Here is an 18,232-nt window from a genome sequence, read left to right as displayed (position 1 = left end):
GCCTACACGAAAGATTGAAATTTTAACTCTCACGGGGCCTTTTGACTCCCTCTCGTCCCTGAAAAGTGTAAATTAAAAACGCATTGAACGAGAGATCGATCGAGAAAAGGAAGGTTTGACGTAACGTTTCGTTCGCGCAGCAGGCGGATAGTTTGTAAATTTTTTAGCAAAGTCCGGCCGAGCGATAAAACCGAATCTAATCGAGAATCAAGTTTCAAAGCGGTGGAACACGGTTCAGCGGGATTCCATTTGCCGCGGCGAAATCAAACGCGAGCCATTTTTCAAACAGGATTCGCGCGAAACAAGTTTTATACGGCGGTTTATATTTATGCGTTTACATGAAATCGACTGTAAGTCAGCTCAATTTTGCGCATGGTAAAGCCCGCGCGGCGAACGAGTAACAGGGAATACAAAAGCAGCTTACACGAGCTTAAAGCGATCGAACCGCAACATACGAGAAATAAACGGGGGGAAGGATTTCTGTGCAGTAGATAAGCCCGACGCTGGCCAGACAGCCCTAGCTTCCTGTACGCGTTCTTTTTTAATTAAATGCAAAAGCACGCATCGATTCGTTGCGGCATTCATTGTCTGATTAAACATCTATGTCGCGTGAAATTATAGATGAAATATACTTGATTTTGTCGCGCGTGCATGCAGCAATTTGACCGAGTGCGATTCTCTTTCATTGTCAATTGTAGAGAATTGTACATAGATCTTGACTCTAAAAACAAACAGTCGAATTGACCAAAATTGAGTAAAAAAAAACGGTCCGATTAACAAAACCTGCCGCGATATGTCGTACATGTCGCATCAGCGAGAGAAATTTCGGGAAATTTCGGCCGAATGAAATGTTACCCGAAATTAGAACGTAACGCAGAACAGACGAAATGATGAAAATTCCAATTGCCGAAAACGAGTCCCGGGGAAATCAGTCTTATAAATCGCGCCGGTCGCGATGGAACGATCGTGTCAGAGGAAGTGCAAGTGAACCACACACATGACAGACTACACGTGTGACGAATGCACACGCTGAACAGTGTAACTAATTTTTTTTCGCGCTGTTTCCCGAAAATTCAGTCCATCTACCATTTGCGCGAGTTTCACGATCGTCTAATTTCGCCGGCTAATTTTTCTAACTTGTGCTTCGCTTCGTGGAATGGAGATGAATTGGCGGATGGATTTGCAGAAACGGGGTTCATCTTCTCACCAATGTTAAAAGAATTGTCATTTCTTATTCTATTTGCATTTGAATTTTCGACGAAACAAATTTTCAATTTCCTTTGAAAATAAAATTTCAAGCATCGCTCTCAAAAGTTCTTCGAGAGTATTATAAATAATACTTAATACTGACTGATTGTGATACTGGTTATAAATGATACTTGGTACTCGTTGATTGTGATGTTGATTATAAATAATATTTAATGTTGATTGTAATAGAAATATTGATTGACATATTAATGGAAATGCTAATTGTACGAATTAATTGCAATTAATTCTAAAATGCACGAATTTCGATGGTGCAATGCAAATGATTTATTTACTTAATTACTTGAAACAAAAGGAGAAAGAAAAGAAAAGAAAAAGTTGTGTCCGAATTAACGGAAAACCAATTTCGTTCGATTCCGATACGGCTTTGGAGGAAAAGTACGTGTAATAAGGGATGGCCAATACAAGATCGAACCGTAACAAGTTTCCAAATAACGGTATCAACCGGCTCGGTCCGTGAAATCTCCCCGGGTCAGCAAAAAGAATCGCAATAAAATCGATGTCGAGTAGTTTTCATTTCTCTGACAAACTTTCTATCCCTGTCATTGCCCTCCCCGGAAATCTAATTTCCGCCGATAGAATTCCGTCTACGATTCATTTAAATAGAAACACCAATGGAACGAATCATTTCCAATTACTCGTCTCACCCTTGTTCGAGAGAAAATTGCGAACATCCGCCTAATATCACCGACATTTTCAAATCGAGCACTTCGATAGATACACCTCCACCGTCGCCGACATTTCACAGAATTTACCGCTCGGTTAGTCCCCGTTTTTTCGACGAGATTCAAACCTTTCAACAGATTGGCTGAGCCAAGTAGGAGAGATAATTTTTTCACGGAAAACTTTGCAAAATTTATTTGAACATCCGAATGACCTTTTAAAAGGTACTTTAATGGGCGGTTGACGTTGGCCCAAGTGAAACGAGATCAATCGTATTTTATTTTCCAAAATCGTCCGCGAGAGCAGTTTCGTTCGTTCGCTGGCCGGTTTGCATTTTCAGATTGGAAACGAATCGAAAAGGGGGGAGGGGGAAGAGAGGTAATCGATGTTCATAACAGACTTTACTCTGGGCTTTAAGCGAGCTTCATCCAGCGACTCGATGAAAGCTACGCAAATACAGACGCAAAAGCCAAAGTTCGCCTGGCTGCTGCCTTCCACTTCAACTGCGAACCTCGTGTATTCAGCATCGACGACCCACCTACTACCTCCTAGAGGTAATAAATGGCGGTGGTACGAGCGGCGCGGTGCGTGTGAAACCAGGATAATTAATATTTACGGTACGTTACGTCGAAGATTGCTGATTCCTTTCCGACTCGGACGAATTGTGTGCGCTCGTCGAAAGGCTTTTGCCCAATGCCAAATTCAGTATTTGCAGTTGCAAAGTGATTTTTTTTTACAAGAGGACTGAAAGTTTGATTGCAACTTTGATTCCCAATTTCCCAATGTCTCAACGAACGCTGTGGCCGTTGAAATTGTCTGGAAACTAGCTGGAGGAGAGAATCGATTACCCAGAAACGGCGTTGACTACCGGGATCTTGCTTTTGAGCGCGAACTTTCTCGCGTGGTCCATGGCCGAGGATGGATGTATCTTCGCAGGTCCAGAATGGGGAGACGATGGGGGAGGGGACCATTTGTACGAATGCTGGTAAACATTTAGACGGAAGAGAGCAGGGGACAGGGGACTCGGAGGAAGTCGTCTGCGCTACAATGGGACCCGCCAACGAATGGATTTCCAGGCTGCGTACAATGGAACGCACGCGACGATCGTTATGCATTCGCGGCGCGATTTGGCCGCCACGCCAACTTATTTCTTCCGGCCGCCAACTATTCGAAAACTTTTACCCCTCGACTCGCCGCCTGTCACTCGCCCTTTCTAAGCCCGCGCTGTACAACCAAAATTAGAATATTCGAATAAGAATCTCATTATTTGAATAATATTAACCATGAATGTTCGCGATGTTCTTTTCGATGGGGAGTACTTACATTTGCGAGCAGATTTTTCTCTCATACGAAGCATACAGAAAATAAAATAAGCAGAAAAATTTTAGACGAGCATCTCGAAAATACTCTTCGCATTTTCGCCATCTATTTTTATATTTTTTTCATTAATGCAAATGTATTTTTCTAATCATCGATGTGTCGTTTCACTACAAAAGTTGTTTCAACATCCTCGTAAATAATATAGGTTACATTGAACTGATAAAAAAATATGCAAACAATGAAGATCTAAAACTTTGGACACCCATGCGCTAGCACTACCTCCACGGCCGAATAACGAATACGAATTTTTAGATATTTTCAGATGCGAACGATGCCCGATGCCCGACGTATCTTTAATTTACTTTAGAAATTTGCCAAACTGATTTTATCACCGCGTTGTTATTTTTCTTTCGTTTAGCAGCGTAATGTTGTTTGCAGCGTAAATATTTTAACGAGATAATTCAGAAAATTGTTGGAGATTGTATGTTATTAAAGGGAAAATGTAAATAAAACATACGGAAACTCGTTAAATTACACTGCACTGCCACTGTGAACGAAGGGATAGAAATATATACACAAATTCCAACAATTTTGAACCTCGTGCTCCGCTTCGTCCAATTACAGCCGACGAGATGGAATTTACAAAGATAACGCGATAAATTAATTTTGCAATACAAACGAGGAGATCGGAAGCAAAATTCAAGCAACCGGTGCGTAATAAATAAATTTACCTTCGATCGAAATTTCTGTTGTTCTACATCCGCGCGAATCCTCCAACAATTCCCTCGACTTTTTCCGACTGTTCTTCAACTTTCTTCCTGGCCAACGTTTGCTGCGCTTCTCGATTCTCTTGGATACTTTATTTTTAAAACAGTCTTCGAAGTCCCCGCATATCGATCGAGCTCGGAAGTGAACGAATTCGGGAAAATAAATAATGAATTAAGATATATTATTATCGCACTGTATATCGCCCCGTTTCGAGTCCCAGCGTCCATCCCTCCTCGTCCCTCGTCGAGAATAAAATTACGATTGTCATTTCGCGAAGCGAAAATTCTAGTTCCACGAGTCGATGCTCCGAACCAAAGTACGCTCCACTCGGCGTAGTTGTGTGTTTGAGTAGTTCGCCGCGTCCGTGGTACATCTCGATTGAAAACCGAATGTCGAAATTGCTTCTCGTAAATGATTCCACGTCGCTTGTTCGTTTCGGCTGCCGCTTTATTTAGAGCCACCTTGTTTGAATTTTCGTTTCACGAACTGGGGACCAAAGGGACCGGTTTCATCTTTGCTCGTGCTCGCTCCCTCGAATATTATTTCCCTGCGTTCGAAAGATAATATCCTTCCGACTGACGCGACATTTCACGCACCCATCTCTCTCGTTCCAGAGAATCCTCCTCCGCCACGCTTTAATTTCGTTTTGTTCAAAGACGTTTCAAAGACGTCCCGGCCTTTTAAAAAATTCGAAAAGTCTCTCGGACGTTTCCACGATACGTATAATCGTTCCTCGTTACCTCGGACGCTTCAAACTGGTCTTTGATAAAAAGAACTCTTTTAAAATTCAAAGGCGAGAGCGTAAAATATTTAAAAATCCGAGTTAAACAATAGTTAAAGACTACTCTTTCACGATTCTCATCTTTTATCGTTGAATTAAATTGATCCGACAAAAAAATTCAACGTGAACAAAAGATCTTGGAAAAGGAGACGAAGAGAAAAATTTGTCTTCTCTTCGTTCGTCGATCGAATTCTGAGAAAGAGATCCAAACATGGTCAGAATCAGGAACGGACTTCAATCCATCGTTTTGCATACGAGCGATTCGGTCTCCTTTTGTAGACTTATTTCCAACCTACTCTTCCGGGACGAAAGCATCTATCTCTCGATCGGCCGCGAATCAAAATTGCTTTTCCTTGACTCATTAACTCGGGTAGTGCAATGTACAGGGTGGAAAGAAAAGTTTGTCCGTGGCTATCGTAGATGAATTCTACACTCTCGATCTAATAAAGACACATGTAAAGAAAAATTGGGCTCGACCTTGAATTTTCCAAAGAAAATTTTATTTTTCGAAAGAACTATTATGTCGTTTACTCTGAAACTTGTCGCGCAATGTCGAATTCACCAACGATACATTTTTCATATCGATGTATGCAAGTTTTTCCACGAGTACAAAAAAAAAAAAAAATAAGAACAGCAGAAGAAAGAAGGAGAGAAGGCGAGCATCGATGGATGAATGCAACAAGGGGACGTTCGGTTCTCCACCTTGGGGAACCAGCCGAGAAAAATTTAGCCCTTCGCGGCTACGCTCTTAAACAACGTGCTCAATTATTTATTTCTGGGGTTTCTCTCCGGTCCGGCATCGGCCACCTCCGACCATTCCGGTGGCTCCTTCTTTTGTTCCGTGGAAACGGGCAACCAGCCGCGCCCGTAATTTAGTCCCGGCGAGACGTGAACCAGAGGATAGGTGGGAAACGCGTAATGAAAAAGTATGCGGCGGCGTGGCAGCAGCGGGTGGCTGCGCGGCGACCGGCCGATTTCCGTTTCGCCGAGCACGCCGAGACGATGATATTTTTCAATTACCAACCGGCCGACACACCGGTTTATTTAGTTTGCCTACGATCGTGCCCTGCACGCTCTCTCGAATGGAAACACACCGTCGCCGGAGCTGATCCAGCTGCCGGGGAAATATGTGCCCGTGCAACTTGAAAATATTTTACTGCCCGCTACATTTTCTGCGACCGGGTTGAATTTTTCATTTCTTTCTCGTTCCTCCTTCCCGCTTGTTTCCCATTTGCCAAGTTAATAGTTAACGAGAGCGGAGTAACACGGGTTTTTTCATCAACCCGAGGAAAAAGGGAGACCATCACCGAGGATTCCCTCCGCTCTAGAGAGTGTCAGGGAATTTACTTGCCTGCTCCTCCTCCGGTCGAGCGTTCAACGAAAACGCAGATTACGAAAGGGAGGTTCCTCTTCGTTCCGTATTCGGATTTCTCGAAACTAGAGCGATGAAAATGATGATGTTTGTTTGGACGATTCGTCGAATCGCTTCGTCAGTTCTCTGGTCAGTAGACTGCAGTGATAGCAGTGATTGCAGCAAAGACACAAAAGCGTCTGTCGTCGTGCATTACTACTTACTGTAGGCTAGTGATGACGCTAACGCTGCGATAGACAAAACTATATGATCAATGCACGATGAAACAATTATTAATTTCGAACTACGGATCATGTAGCAAATTTGACCAAAACTGGTAGGTAAAGTTAATAAAAAAAAAAAAAAAAAAAGAATAAAAACACGAAATGCGAAGAATACTGAATTTTCTTCTCAAACTCGGCCTTTTTTTTCTCAAGCCTCGATCCTCCTTCGAACTTCGTACACAACCGCAATGAGAGTGAGCCTCGGCAGAATTATTGGCCTAATGTCGCAAAACGAAAGCGTCGAGTGAAAGAAGAATCGTTTGCCCGGGTTAAACAGCGGTAACAACCGCTTCGCAACGATAACTCGCGGCAACGGGGGAAGCCGAGATAGTTCGCGTAACCGAGTCGAGGATTACGGTGTATGAACAATAAAAACGGTTCTTAGCACAAGTTCTTCGTAAAATTACCGCCGCCGACGACGAGTTCGTGTTCATAACTTCTCGTTAACCAAGTCAGTCGTCTTCCTTTTCCTCCCTCTTCTCCCTTCTGGCTGACCCCGGTGTATCATCGCGAATTTTCTTCTCCACGACGTTGCAACGTTTCTCGATCTTGTATCTCTCGAGAACGAAAGAAGAAAGAGAAACAGAGAGAGAGAGAGAGAGAGAGAGAGAGAGAGGAGGAGGAGGAGTAGGAGGAGAGTTATTAATGGGATGAGAAACTTGTCATTCGCGAGAGAAAGTCTGGACGGTAAACTTTGCGCGATCCTATCACGTGGCTCTAGCGATAAACAATCCCAAGAGAGAGAGACAAATGTTACGAAACTCGAGCGAGGAGAGGATTGCTCTACGTTATCGTATCGTGAAATTATCGCAATTAGATAATCACGATCGTAACTTTGATTACCGTGTAAAGACTATTTTTATGTCGAACCTGAAGCTACTCGAAGATCAAAGGAAGTCTAAAAGAGAAATCAAAAGACACGTATCTTTCAAAATACATGTTCAGTTTGAGCAATAACAGACACGTCGCTTGTAAATTACATCGGCATTGCGAGGAGATAATTTAACATCCAAGTAAGAAACCATTTCGATGATTATCAAAGGAAACGACTTTGAGAAAAACTCGACACGACAGACGCGTAAAAAGAATTTTGTGACGCTGTACGATTAAAACGAACGCAAGCAGAGGAATGCTTCGTCTGATGGAAAGTGGGAAAACAAAATTTCAATCCCTCGTCATTATCTACACGTTGAAAGAAGCTAATCTTGTGAAAGCTCCTCTCTCTTCCTCCTTGAATTTCGTCAGCTTATCTCCTATCAGTTATGATCGCGTTAATTAGCAAAAGTTCTCGAGAAAACGGCTGATTAAATTAAGCACGGCTTCGAATCAATTATTCCGCGGCACAATTTCAATTAGAGCCTCGAGTTTCCTCCTGTTCTCGATTGTGATCGAACGGACACGAACATCTCTATCGTCCGAACAACGGACGTTATCTATGTGCGTCGATCGTACGACATTAATCCTCGATATTAAAAAAAAAAAAGAGAGAGAAAAGGAGAAAGAAAGTAAGCAAATTCATCACCTCGTGACTCGATTCGTGGCAGTGATCTTTTTCAGCAGAAACTTCCATGTTTCTCTTTCTCTCGCTGTTTTCTTTCTGGCCAGCTCACAATATTTCCACTGTAGGTAGACTGTAGGAGAACGCTGTTCACTTGGCACAATGTAATTGAAATTAAAAAAAGGAAGAAGGGGAGAAAGAGAGGCAAAAACAACGCGAGAAAAGGAGATGAAAGCGGGTACGGAAATTCACAATTTTCTAGACGAACTCGTGTCTGTCCTACGCCACCCACGTCGAAACGTACACTGAATTTCAAAACAGCTGCGACCGTGAAACAAGCTTGTATAGATGCCATGTAATTAACTATGGTACGCCGTTTCCCAGTTTCGTTCCGGTTTTTCTCCGAGTTTGTTCGTCCCTTTACGTGAATCTCGCTGCCTGTTTCTCGCAACAGTTTCAAAGGGTCCTTTCCCTGTTTTAAATTTCTTTGCAAACGAAATGGTTCTCTAACGGAATTTCTTAAATGCTTATCGGATTTCAATTTCTGTTCGTGCTCTGACGTGTCTTTGGTGTTTGACTTGTATTAATTACGTAATTATATTATATTACGTTGCCAGACTCGTTGGATTCGTTGGATGCAACAACGTAAACGTTATTGCATCGATTCCCCTTTATTAATATTTATACTATTGGTTCATTATTTACCACAAGAATATAAACTATAGATTTTTATATATATCGATATTTCTACTACTATTATATATATTTCAATACTTATATATATATATATATTACTATTATATAAGTACTATTATATTTCGATACTTATATATATCGATTCCACTTTATTAATATTTATACTATTGGTTCATTATTTACCACAGGAATATAAACTGTAGATTTTCGAATTAAATAATTTCTCCCTCGTGGTTCTACTCTTCTTCAAGTACTTATATAGATATATACACACACACACACACATATATATATATATATAGTCCTCGACTAGAAATGGAAATTCCAAAGTGAAATTTTCCGAGAACTGATCGTGACGAAAAGTTGCTGCGTATCGATTTTTCAGTCTTTGTCGTCGCCTTTCGTTCACCAACACACGTACGTTTTATTTACGAGAAGATCATCCACAGTTCGCTTTACATAATTGAGGGAGTCGCTCGAGAAGCAGCGATAAACCCACCCACTTGCCGATGACGAAGAAGCGGAGTGAATTTTGTCTTTGAGCTTCAGGCGAGCCGTGAAATCAATTAAACGATCTGTTACAGATAAATTTTCACTTCCTCCGACTTAATGAATATCTCGGCGACTGGCTGATTGAATATTCACGAATTACGCCGCGCGAAAACGGAATCTTTTCGGGTAAATTTGTTCCGTCGATCTGGGTCGAGATCGAATACATTTCGCTGAAAAGCAAGCGTCGATAAGAGTCGGCAGAGAGACAGAGAGACAAACATTCAGATTTCCAAATTCCTTGAATGTTCAACTTTCGATTCACGAAATTATTCCTCACATATCGAAGCTTTCAAATCCTCAAATTCGAACTTTCTGTTCCAAAGCGTCGAAAGAGGCAAAAATTATCGTCGAAAATTCCCCGCTACGTTATGCACCATAACGCTCCACGTGAACGCTTGAACCCATAAAACACAACATCTACTAAAAAACCGTATCTACTGCCCCTGTTTCGCCGCAAATTTCCAACTTCCACCCCGCGTGTGTAGCGTTATAACCGAAAGGACTGTCTCCATTCACTTTACACCCTCCGTCCAAAAAACTTGGCCTCGTCAAAATTTTATGGGCCGGCTGATCGTGGCGAGACATTAGCGTGACCGTCGATCGGCTCTTGTTAACGGCACGTGCGAACAACTGTAAATCAGGGCCACCTGTTCGCAACCGGCAGCATACTCTCGTTGTCGCTCCCTCCGAAACCATGTGGGAAGGGGGAGGGCTCGGTTTAAGACCGTCGTGTTCCACGGCAATGGCCGTCCTCGAACTTTACCCACCTGTCCTGATAATGTCGGTTAATATCATGTAAATTGTAATTAATATTCATAAAGTTAATTCGCCACCGGCGCTGCCGGTTCGAACACCGTCACGAGCCACCCACCAACTTTTAGGAGAGAATTTACGATCGCGACGGTACGTACGTACGTACATACGTATTTCGGCTGGCGGGGGCCAGCCACGAACCGGTTCTGATCGTCGCTCGGATAAACCCACGTACATAGCTAGTAGCAGGCTCGCTGCTTTGCAAAATAAATCGTCCAACCGCGAGAGCTACGAGATTTATCGCGGAATTATAAAGAACCGTCGCTTGCGATGCTCGTTCAGTGGCTATCCACTTCGGACTTTGTGATAAATCGTTCGACAGCTTTTCTGATGTCTCGTCGAACCGATACACTCGATACAGGCTCGATACTACGCTCTTCCGTGGATCCAACGCGCCGCGACAAGCTTTCGCCGATTGACGCCTCGATGTTATCGAAGGGAAGACGCTTTGTTGCCGATACACGTTGTGTGCTTCTTCTTTCTAGTTTTCCTCCCTCGAACTCCCACTTCTTTCGAACAAATCAAGGATAATATAAATTCCAGTGAAAATTTAAAATCCCGTTCTCCGAGTAATGCAATCGTTTGCCTTGGCGGGCTTCCACGCCTGACCTGGGCAAGGCAGGAAATTACAATTACAATTCTCTCGACCGTCCAATCTACGGTTCAACGTACGGTTCAGCTGCATCTCTGGAAAATGCTTTCCACGCGCCGACGAATAAGTAATTCCTGGAATTTGTCAGCAAGAGGTTGCAATAACGTCTCATTACGAGGACGCGGATAGGATTTTCCTCTTCTCCTCACGCTCCTGCCGCGGGGTGCAACGCGTCGAAACGCGTGGGGCGCAACGCGCGACGCGCACGTATTTCCCTCTTATTGAGTTATCCAATCCGGAAATCTTGAAGAATCCTTTTCGCGTCTCGTCCACGGACCACGTGCGCACATTTCTTCCGACGCGACGCGACGCGACACGGATAATGAAAAATTCCGCACGACAATGAGACACGTAGACGCGTTCGCGTAGCTCGAACTGGAAATGCACCGCCGACTAATTTAATTAAATAATAACAAAGGAACAACTTCAATCTCGCTGCGTTCGTCCGCGTTAAATTATCTCGTGTTTTTCGTGCTTCCCTCGGCTGCCGCTGGCCTCCCTTTGGGATACGCGGGTAATTTTGAAGTCCGTTGAAATATTAAGGAAACGGAGGCGAAGACACCACTGTGTACCACCGCTAAATTTGTACTCCAGTAATTCAGCAACTGTACGTCGGTGGAGTTAATTTGTATTGCCGGATTGTTTTCTTCTGGCGTTCGTTTCGTTTCGTTTTGCAATTTCTGGTTTATCCTTCGTTTCTTCCTTTCTGCCCGCGTCGATTATACCGCAGAGTTCAAAAGTAAATTCCGAGCAATGAAATTTAACACTCCGCCGACTGTGGACCGCGATCTTTTCGAATTCGATATTAGTGTCTCCAATGCCATCTTTTAAACGAATCGACTATTGTTGTCGGTGGAAATTGAACGAACTTACAAGACTTTCGAACACTAGAACTACCAAAATGGTCAAAACGATCAATTTGGAACTTTTCTGTGGAAATTTTGTATATTTATAATAATAATGTACTTTCAGAGACGAGTGCTCTTTGTTGTATCCTGTAATTTTTATCCTGCCCCTTTCATTCTCATTTCTCTGTTACAAACTTTACACTTTGAGTAGTATTAAGCGGAGGATCTCTGAAAAAATTGACCATAGAAAATCTTTATTGAAATTTTGACGATAAAATCTCCGACATCCTTACGAGTAGAACCAGCAAAATTTTAGGCTCTATTATTTAATCTACTAATTAGGCTGCTAATTTTAATAACGCATCGTCGCCGAGTGGCAAATATTCAACGGTTCAAGATAAGATTCATCAAACTTACATCTCTCTTACGTATTTTGTATTCTACTCGGCGTTTGCGAAAGGAATCCAGTCTTAGAAATCATGACAAAAGATTTGATTTTGGCAAAGTAGCAAAGCGTGTTACAATCCCCTCGATGGAAATATATACTAAAGTACTTCTTCCTCAATTTCAAATCATTTTCGTCTTTCAGTGAAAGCGTGCGCAATACAACGAAGAAAAGAAATTGGCGTGCGGAGAAATTGAAACTCACCATGGATCGCGAGGGTCGGGCAGTGTTCTGTGAACAGAAATCAGGTCGCTGACGTACTGATTGAACGCGTTGTTTAGCCATCCGTCGTCGACAAGTTTTTTAATTTCGGCAGTCAGATTCGTCGGCAGGATTACCGGTCTTCCCATTTCTCCAGGCGCGCTCGAGTCCGGCTCGCGGGGAGCGACGAGCACACCGCCGCCTGAAATTCAGAGAAAACAAAACGGTAAAACGGACGATGGTTCGAACGAATCGCTTTTTCATTAACTCGAGCAGGGCGAACAAGCTGGAAAGTAAAGTAAAAAACTTGCTCCTTTTTCAACAAACTTTAGCGATACACAAGCGTTTCTTCATATCTGAACTCGAGCAAAAGAGTTACGTCCCGATAGTTCATAACGTCCGGCTATGAAGTTTTAATAGTTGGAGGCACTTATTAATATTCAACGCACGCGAGCGAATTTCTCGCGTTCTAATGCGTTTCGTAACGATTAAACGTCAGACGAAATTTCGAGCAATATGCTAATGTTGAATTCACGACGTAAAACGTGGGAGATTACATCTCCATTCATCTGATAAATATTAAATATTAAAGTTTTCTAATTTCCTGAAGCACGGGGGCAAATTCACAGAAAGTAGCGAGCGGAGCAATCGATAAAAAAAATTGAAATGTGCTATTTGTGTGACTCTTGAGAAATCCCCTCGGGTGGCGCTTCCCTTTGAAGAATTTTGAATTTCTGTAAGTTTCAATTTTGAGACTGACACTGACTGACATTCCGTGTGGCTTTTGCACTTGTGGGATTATAACGCCAGATCTCTTGCACATTCATATTCCAAATGAGACTGATAACACTGAAACTAGTCTAGTAGCTCGTTAACAAGATGAATTAGAATTAATTCTTGGTGAAACGTTGATGAAAGAGGGGAAAGAGTCGCCGCCATTCACTGTTGGCGAGATGAATTTTCTTGCGAGTTGCAAATTCAAATTTTGCAACTGACGAAAGATGGGAAATAAATGACGGGCGAGGCGAGATCATTCGTAAAAAGAAAATTCCAAAGCGTCATTGACAGTTATTGCTTGGTATTCGCTTGGCTCGTGCTTCACCGTTGCTACCGAAACAAAGTCATCCACTTTCCGAAAGCCAATTTCTGGCTGGCGAGAGCAGCGACACGCGGCAAACGGACGAAATGCAAAACGAGGCCAAAGGAAGTGGTCGATGCAGAAAACGAAGGCAGTAGAAAACGGAAGACGGCGGTGAATTGAATTTTCAGAAAAACGTATCTCGAGAGCGTGGCTGTCTCCTTTTCTAAGGGGTTTCGGCTCGCACAAACTCGACTTTTATTCTGCTGCGTCCTATCGGCAGCCAGGACGACGCGGTCAAAATGGCGGTAGGCGCGAGGCCTCGAGAAATTCGTTGCTCAGTTTCTCCTCGCGCCTCGTCTTGCTCTCGTCTCGGAAATAATTCCACCCTGGTCGAGCGGAGAGCTCGAGAGGTGGGCCCCGGTGCGCGCGATACGGCAATAAAGAGCACGACAAATTGCTTTAGAACGGCGGCGTGCAGCAGCCCGCCGCCAACTTCGCCACGGTGAAACTACCCTCGTGCATCAACCCTCCTCCCACCCTCTTCCTTTGACTCTCTTTCGAAATTCCGGTTGCAACCTTTTCTTTGTTCCGACTGAACGCCGCCAAGGGACCCGCGGAAAATATGGCTCTTCTTACTCTCCAGTTCTTCTTTTTTTTCTTTTCTTTTCTTTTCTGTTCTTTTCTTTTCTTTCTTGCACGATGATCTCGACGACGATCCAAGGACACACAGTGAATAAAAGACTAATGTTAAGGACAGTCGCCGACCGATCGATCGTATATCTTTGCTTATATCCCTTGGGGTTCGAAGGACCATTCACTGATGTGGGAAATGAACAACTATGATGGATCTTTGACCTTCATTTGACTTTTTGACTATTACTTTAATTTCTTGCAACTTTTCTGACTAACTGTTTAACTGCGTGATGATTATTACTACTTCTGATGTAAAAACCACAACTTGTAACAACTGCTTGATTTGACTAACTTTCCATTTTTTATAATAAACTTTGGATTAATCTTGTCAGGATCAGTCAGGAAAAGATCACCCATAAGCATTCTTGTGAAAACGATCCCGTTGCATATACAATCCCTCAAGTACGCACTTGTTATGACATGGTAATCTCTACAAGAAAGACCTCATCGTAGGTCTCATAGCTGATCCAAATTTATAGGCATTGTCTGGAGTTTTCTAAATGGTCAAATCTAACAACTAATTATCAACGTGACCTTGGCGAGTTTGAAAAGACGAGAACAAGAGAAGACTCGCACGGAGTTTCACACTTTTCTTTCCCTACAGATCAATTACCTTGCTCCGGGCCGGCTTGGATCAGTTTAGGCTTGGGTTGCGCGTTGAACGGCGTCTCTTTTCGAAGAGCCGCGGCTGCAGGCACGAAACCGGTGGCCATTTGAGGCGCTGCAACGCCGGACGGTGCCAAGCCCTGTACAGCTGCGTTCGCACGATCCTCCGTGTACAAGAGGAAGCAGACGGTGGCCCAGACCGCTGTGGCTAGAATGGCCACTTTCAGCCACAGGGATCTCCTCCTCGGGAAACCCATGCTTGACTCTCAGCCTGAACTTGGCCCCTTTTGGTATCCACAGCTCCTCGTCGCCTGTTGTCCCTTCGTTGTTCGAGCACGGTTCGATTGAATATCGTTCTTCAGCCGGCTCGAGAGGTCGCGTTACCTCAGCAACATCCTCTCGCTTCGTTCTGTCTTGTCTTCTCGCAAATTTGCTTCGTGTCTTCTTCGAGCGGGTCGACTTGGATTGGTCGCTGACTTGTCCACTTGGTGCGTGGAAAGGTTTGTGGAAAAAAAGGTTCAACTAGGATAAAATACGGCAAAGGGTCTCGTCGATCATGCTCGATCGACACCTGCTACGTCTTGGCCGAGACAGCATCATCGTCGCGCCTTCATTTCGCTTTGATATGCTTCGTTGGATTGGTCGACGGTTGACTGATGCTCGCAGCAACGGTTTCAAAGAGACGATATGAGTTGATATGTACGTGTGTTTTCTGTTTGGATTCCTCCGAGTATCACCGCATGGTTTTACCTGAAAAATCAAATAGCAACAGATTAGTTCAAGCGATACACTTGGAAAATTCAGTTCAACTTGGAAATGATCGGCAGAGCTACCGAGAGACGTTTAATTTATTTGATTATTTTGAGTCAAACGTCTCTTTTAGAAAACCATAATACCGGAATAGAAGGCTCGTTTCGACGGTCTATCGAAGAATGAAACGCTAGTCTAAGAAGCTGTTTTGTTCTGGTTGACTCTCCACTTTCCTAGATTATTTAGCAGTCGATCGTTCCGACGTTCGTCGTGGTCTTTCGTTATCCTATCTCCGGTTCCAACGCGGAAAACTTTAACGAGACGTTCGCGACTTTAACGAAACGAACAACTACCCAAATTTAATTTAAAGACAATAATTCACGACAAAATGTATTCGAATTTCTTGCCGAGAATCGCGACAAATTCTCCCATTTTCTTTCAAATTTGGTAAATAACGTAACGACGACGCATTGTTAAAATAGCAAGGTTCTCTGTTCGAGGAGTTGATAAAGTACACTTGGAAACAGGGTTACGTAGCGAAACCCGATAAGAAGTGCAAACTTGATTAATCAGTCGTCTCACGTCGGAACTTTTATTAATCCAGTTAAAATCTGGGCTGCTGATGAAGAAACTTGCTTCGTCGTGAACTTTCCACCTTAATTAACGCAAAAATCAGCAATTTGTGTATTTTCACGGCTGACAAAGACAGGGGATGGTGGAGAAAGAGGGTGGAGATAGGGATGAGAAATTAGAAGGAATTAATAGAACGGCTGGTATCGAAGGAGATTTACAAGGGGCAAAACCGAGAGAACCCCACGAAATATTTACCAAAGACATATTTGCGGTGTAGCGGAGCAACGTGTCTAGGAGATACGTCCATAAATTAACTTAGTCGAAGTAATTGAGTAATACATCAGCAGCCGGGAGATTTCATTAACCAAAGTAAATCATCGTTTGCAGCGAAACTTTTGAATCATAAGCGTTTGGAGGTCTAACAAAAATTTCGTTGAACTCTCATCGAACGATTCTCTCGAAATTGCATCCGAAATAAAAGTAAACCAAATAAAATAAAAAAAAAAGCTAATATTTTTCTTCTATCTCACTGTCAATCTATAAATTTAAAACGATTCTCCGATTCAGCGAGTCACACAACGTAACGTTCCAATTCGAAAGGGTATTTTTTATTCAGCGTTGTAAATTAAATATTTATGTCGGTTTAATTGATTCGCCCGACATTCGAATAGATCTTTTTCGCGTTCATTGAAAGTTTTGAATAACGCTTCTATTTTCTACTTTGGGGATAAAATATGCAAACACTCTCTAAACAAAACGTTACTTTCTTATTCAATTACGCTCCGAATCGATTGTGGGACTATTCCCGGCCCCGTGTTTCTGTCCACTGCGATCATCCGTTATTTAGCCACCCTTTAAATCAATGTTCAACTATTTAATCGCTCTCTAATTTAATCGTTCAATATTTAATCATTTTCCAGCGGAATCGGCTGCCGCTCAATTATTCTCTGACGCAACAACGAAATTATCACCAAATTTACCCATAACTTGATCATCGGCAGTTATCGTTACGTTTCGTCGTTTCAAAACGACGGTGAGATAAAGCTCGATCATCGTCAGTCCAATTTTCTACACTCTTGCAACGTTTAATCCGTAGTGACAAATTTAAAAGAAAGAAAAAAAATAATGGCAACAAACGTGCAACGATAATTTCAAAGTCAGAGCGCGATAATTTCCAAGGGGGACGAGTCGAGAGTGAAAGAAAGAGAAGAGATCCACGGATTCGTCAAGCAGAACGAATTACGGTAAAACTTTGAAACACAGCGCTTATTATCGCGATTCGAAGGCGCGCGTATCGTACGGTTCTCAAACATAAATGTTGGGGAACACGTTCGATGCGGAGCCGATGCCAGGAATAACGTAAGCAAGGAACGTGCTAATGGTGCCATGACTGGCGAAACATTACGCGGATTGCGAAAAAAAGAGAAGAAGAATGAGCCGGGCCGCGGCAATCTTCGGCCGTAATCCGGCATTAGAATGCCCGTAGTTCGCCACTGGAAAACAAAAGATACGAGCTGCACGCGTATTCACCGCGCCAGCATCGTGTTGTACCGTTACCAGCGCGATGCATCGCAACTCGATGCGTTCGAGTCCGGCTGCATTCCAAAAATTTCTACCGTCCTTTGCCTCCCGTAAAACGACGATAATCTTCTTCTTCTTCTTCTTCTTCGAGGAGATGGTTCCTAGATCAAATTGCAACATAAATGCAGTCGTTGCTACGTACGAGAAAAAAAATTGAGAAATTTTCTTTTCCAACCGTTCTTTATAGCTCAAACCATATCGATCTTGCAACTTGGTCCATGCACGAAGGATGTTAAAGGCGATAATATGTTGGCGTAAACTCGAGCAAAATGCGTGACAAGGACGTGTGTAAGCCCGAGGCGATCCACCTTGGCGGAACGAGATTGTTCCATTCGGGGGCTCGTTAGGCGGATAATATGCGACTAGTCGCGGCGACAATGAGATTAAATTCTGCTTCATAGGACCGAGCCCCGAGAGACGGGCAATTTTGCCGGCGTATTTCAATTAAACAAGCCCGCGCGCGATAACACGACTGAATTACGATTTTCCTGGCGACGCGAGGCGACGCCGCGCTCCGGCGTCCCGCGAGCGGATTCGCGCGGATCCTGACGCGCGCGGATGGATACCGTGCAGCGTTAACGAAGTTTCGCGTCGCCCGACAATTTTCCGTTCAGGATCGGCAAGACTGTTTCTGAAATGTCTTGCAAGAACATGAAGCAAGTTACCGACAGAATTTCGGAGAAGGCTTCAACGATGAATTAATAGACAGTGAAGAATTTGTCGGAGAATAAATAATTTATACTGCCTTCGTACCAAAATAAATGTCCACGTTATGTATTTACTTTATATGCGTTTTAATGCCCATCATAC

The 18,232-nt window shown here is 43.2% G+C and overlaps 1 protein-coding gene across 7 annotated transcripts in view; it reads right to left on the bottom strand.

Moving 5' to 3' along the window:
* The window catches only part of LOC122527015 (putative polypeptide N-acetylgalactosaminyltransferase 9), a 264,654-nt gene that overhangs the window by 59,827 nt on the left and 186,595 nt on the right, over positions 1-18,232 (bottom strand). For all 7 annotated transcript variants that reach the window (XM_043650793.1, XM_043650788.1, XM_043650787.1 and 4 more), the window contains 2 exons: positions 14,526-15,268; positions 12,142-12,340 (listed from right to left, as the gene is read on the bottom strand). In XM_043650793.1, the coding sequence (XP_043506728.1) occupies positions 12,142-12,340; positions 14,526-14,775 (449 nt within the window). In that variant the 5' untranslated portion in view covers positions 14,776-15,268. The remainder of the gene's footprint in view (positions 1-12,141; positions 12,341-14,525; positions 15,269-18,232) is intronic.

The sequence above is a fragment of the Frieseomelitta varia genome, unplaced genomic scaffold (assembly GCF_011392965.1).
Source record: "Frieseomelitta varia isolate USP_RPSP 00005682 unplaced genomic scaffold, Fvar_1.2 scaffold_207, whole genome shotgun sequence".
Lineage (NCBI taxonomy): Eukaryota > Metazoa > Arthropoda > Insecta > Hymenoptera > Apidae > Frieseomelitta > Frieseomelitta varia.
Note: the sequence above shows the minus strand (reverse complement) of the source record. Positions and strands in the feature narration are given on the sequence as shown.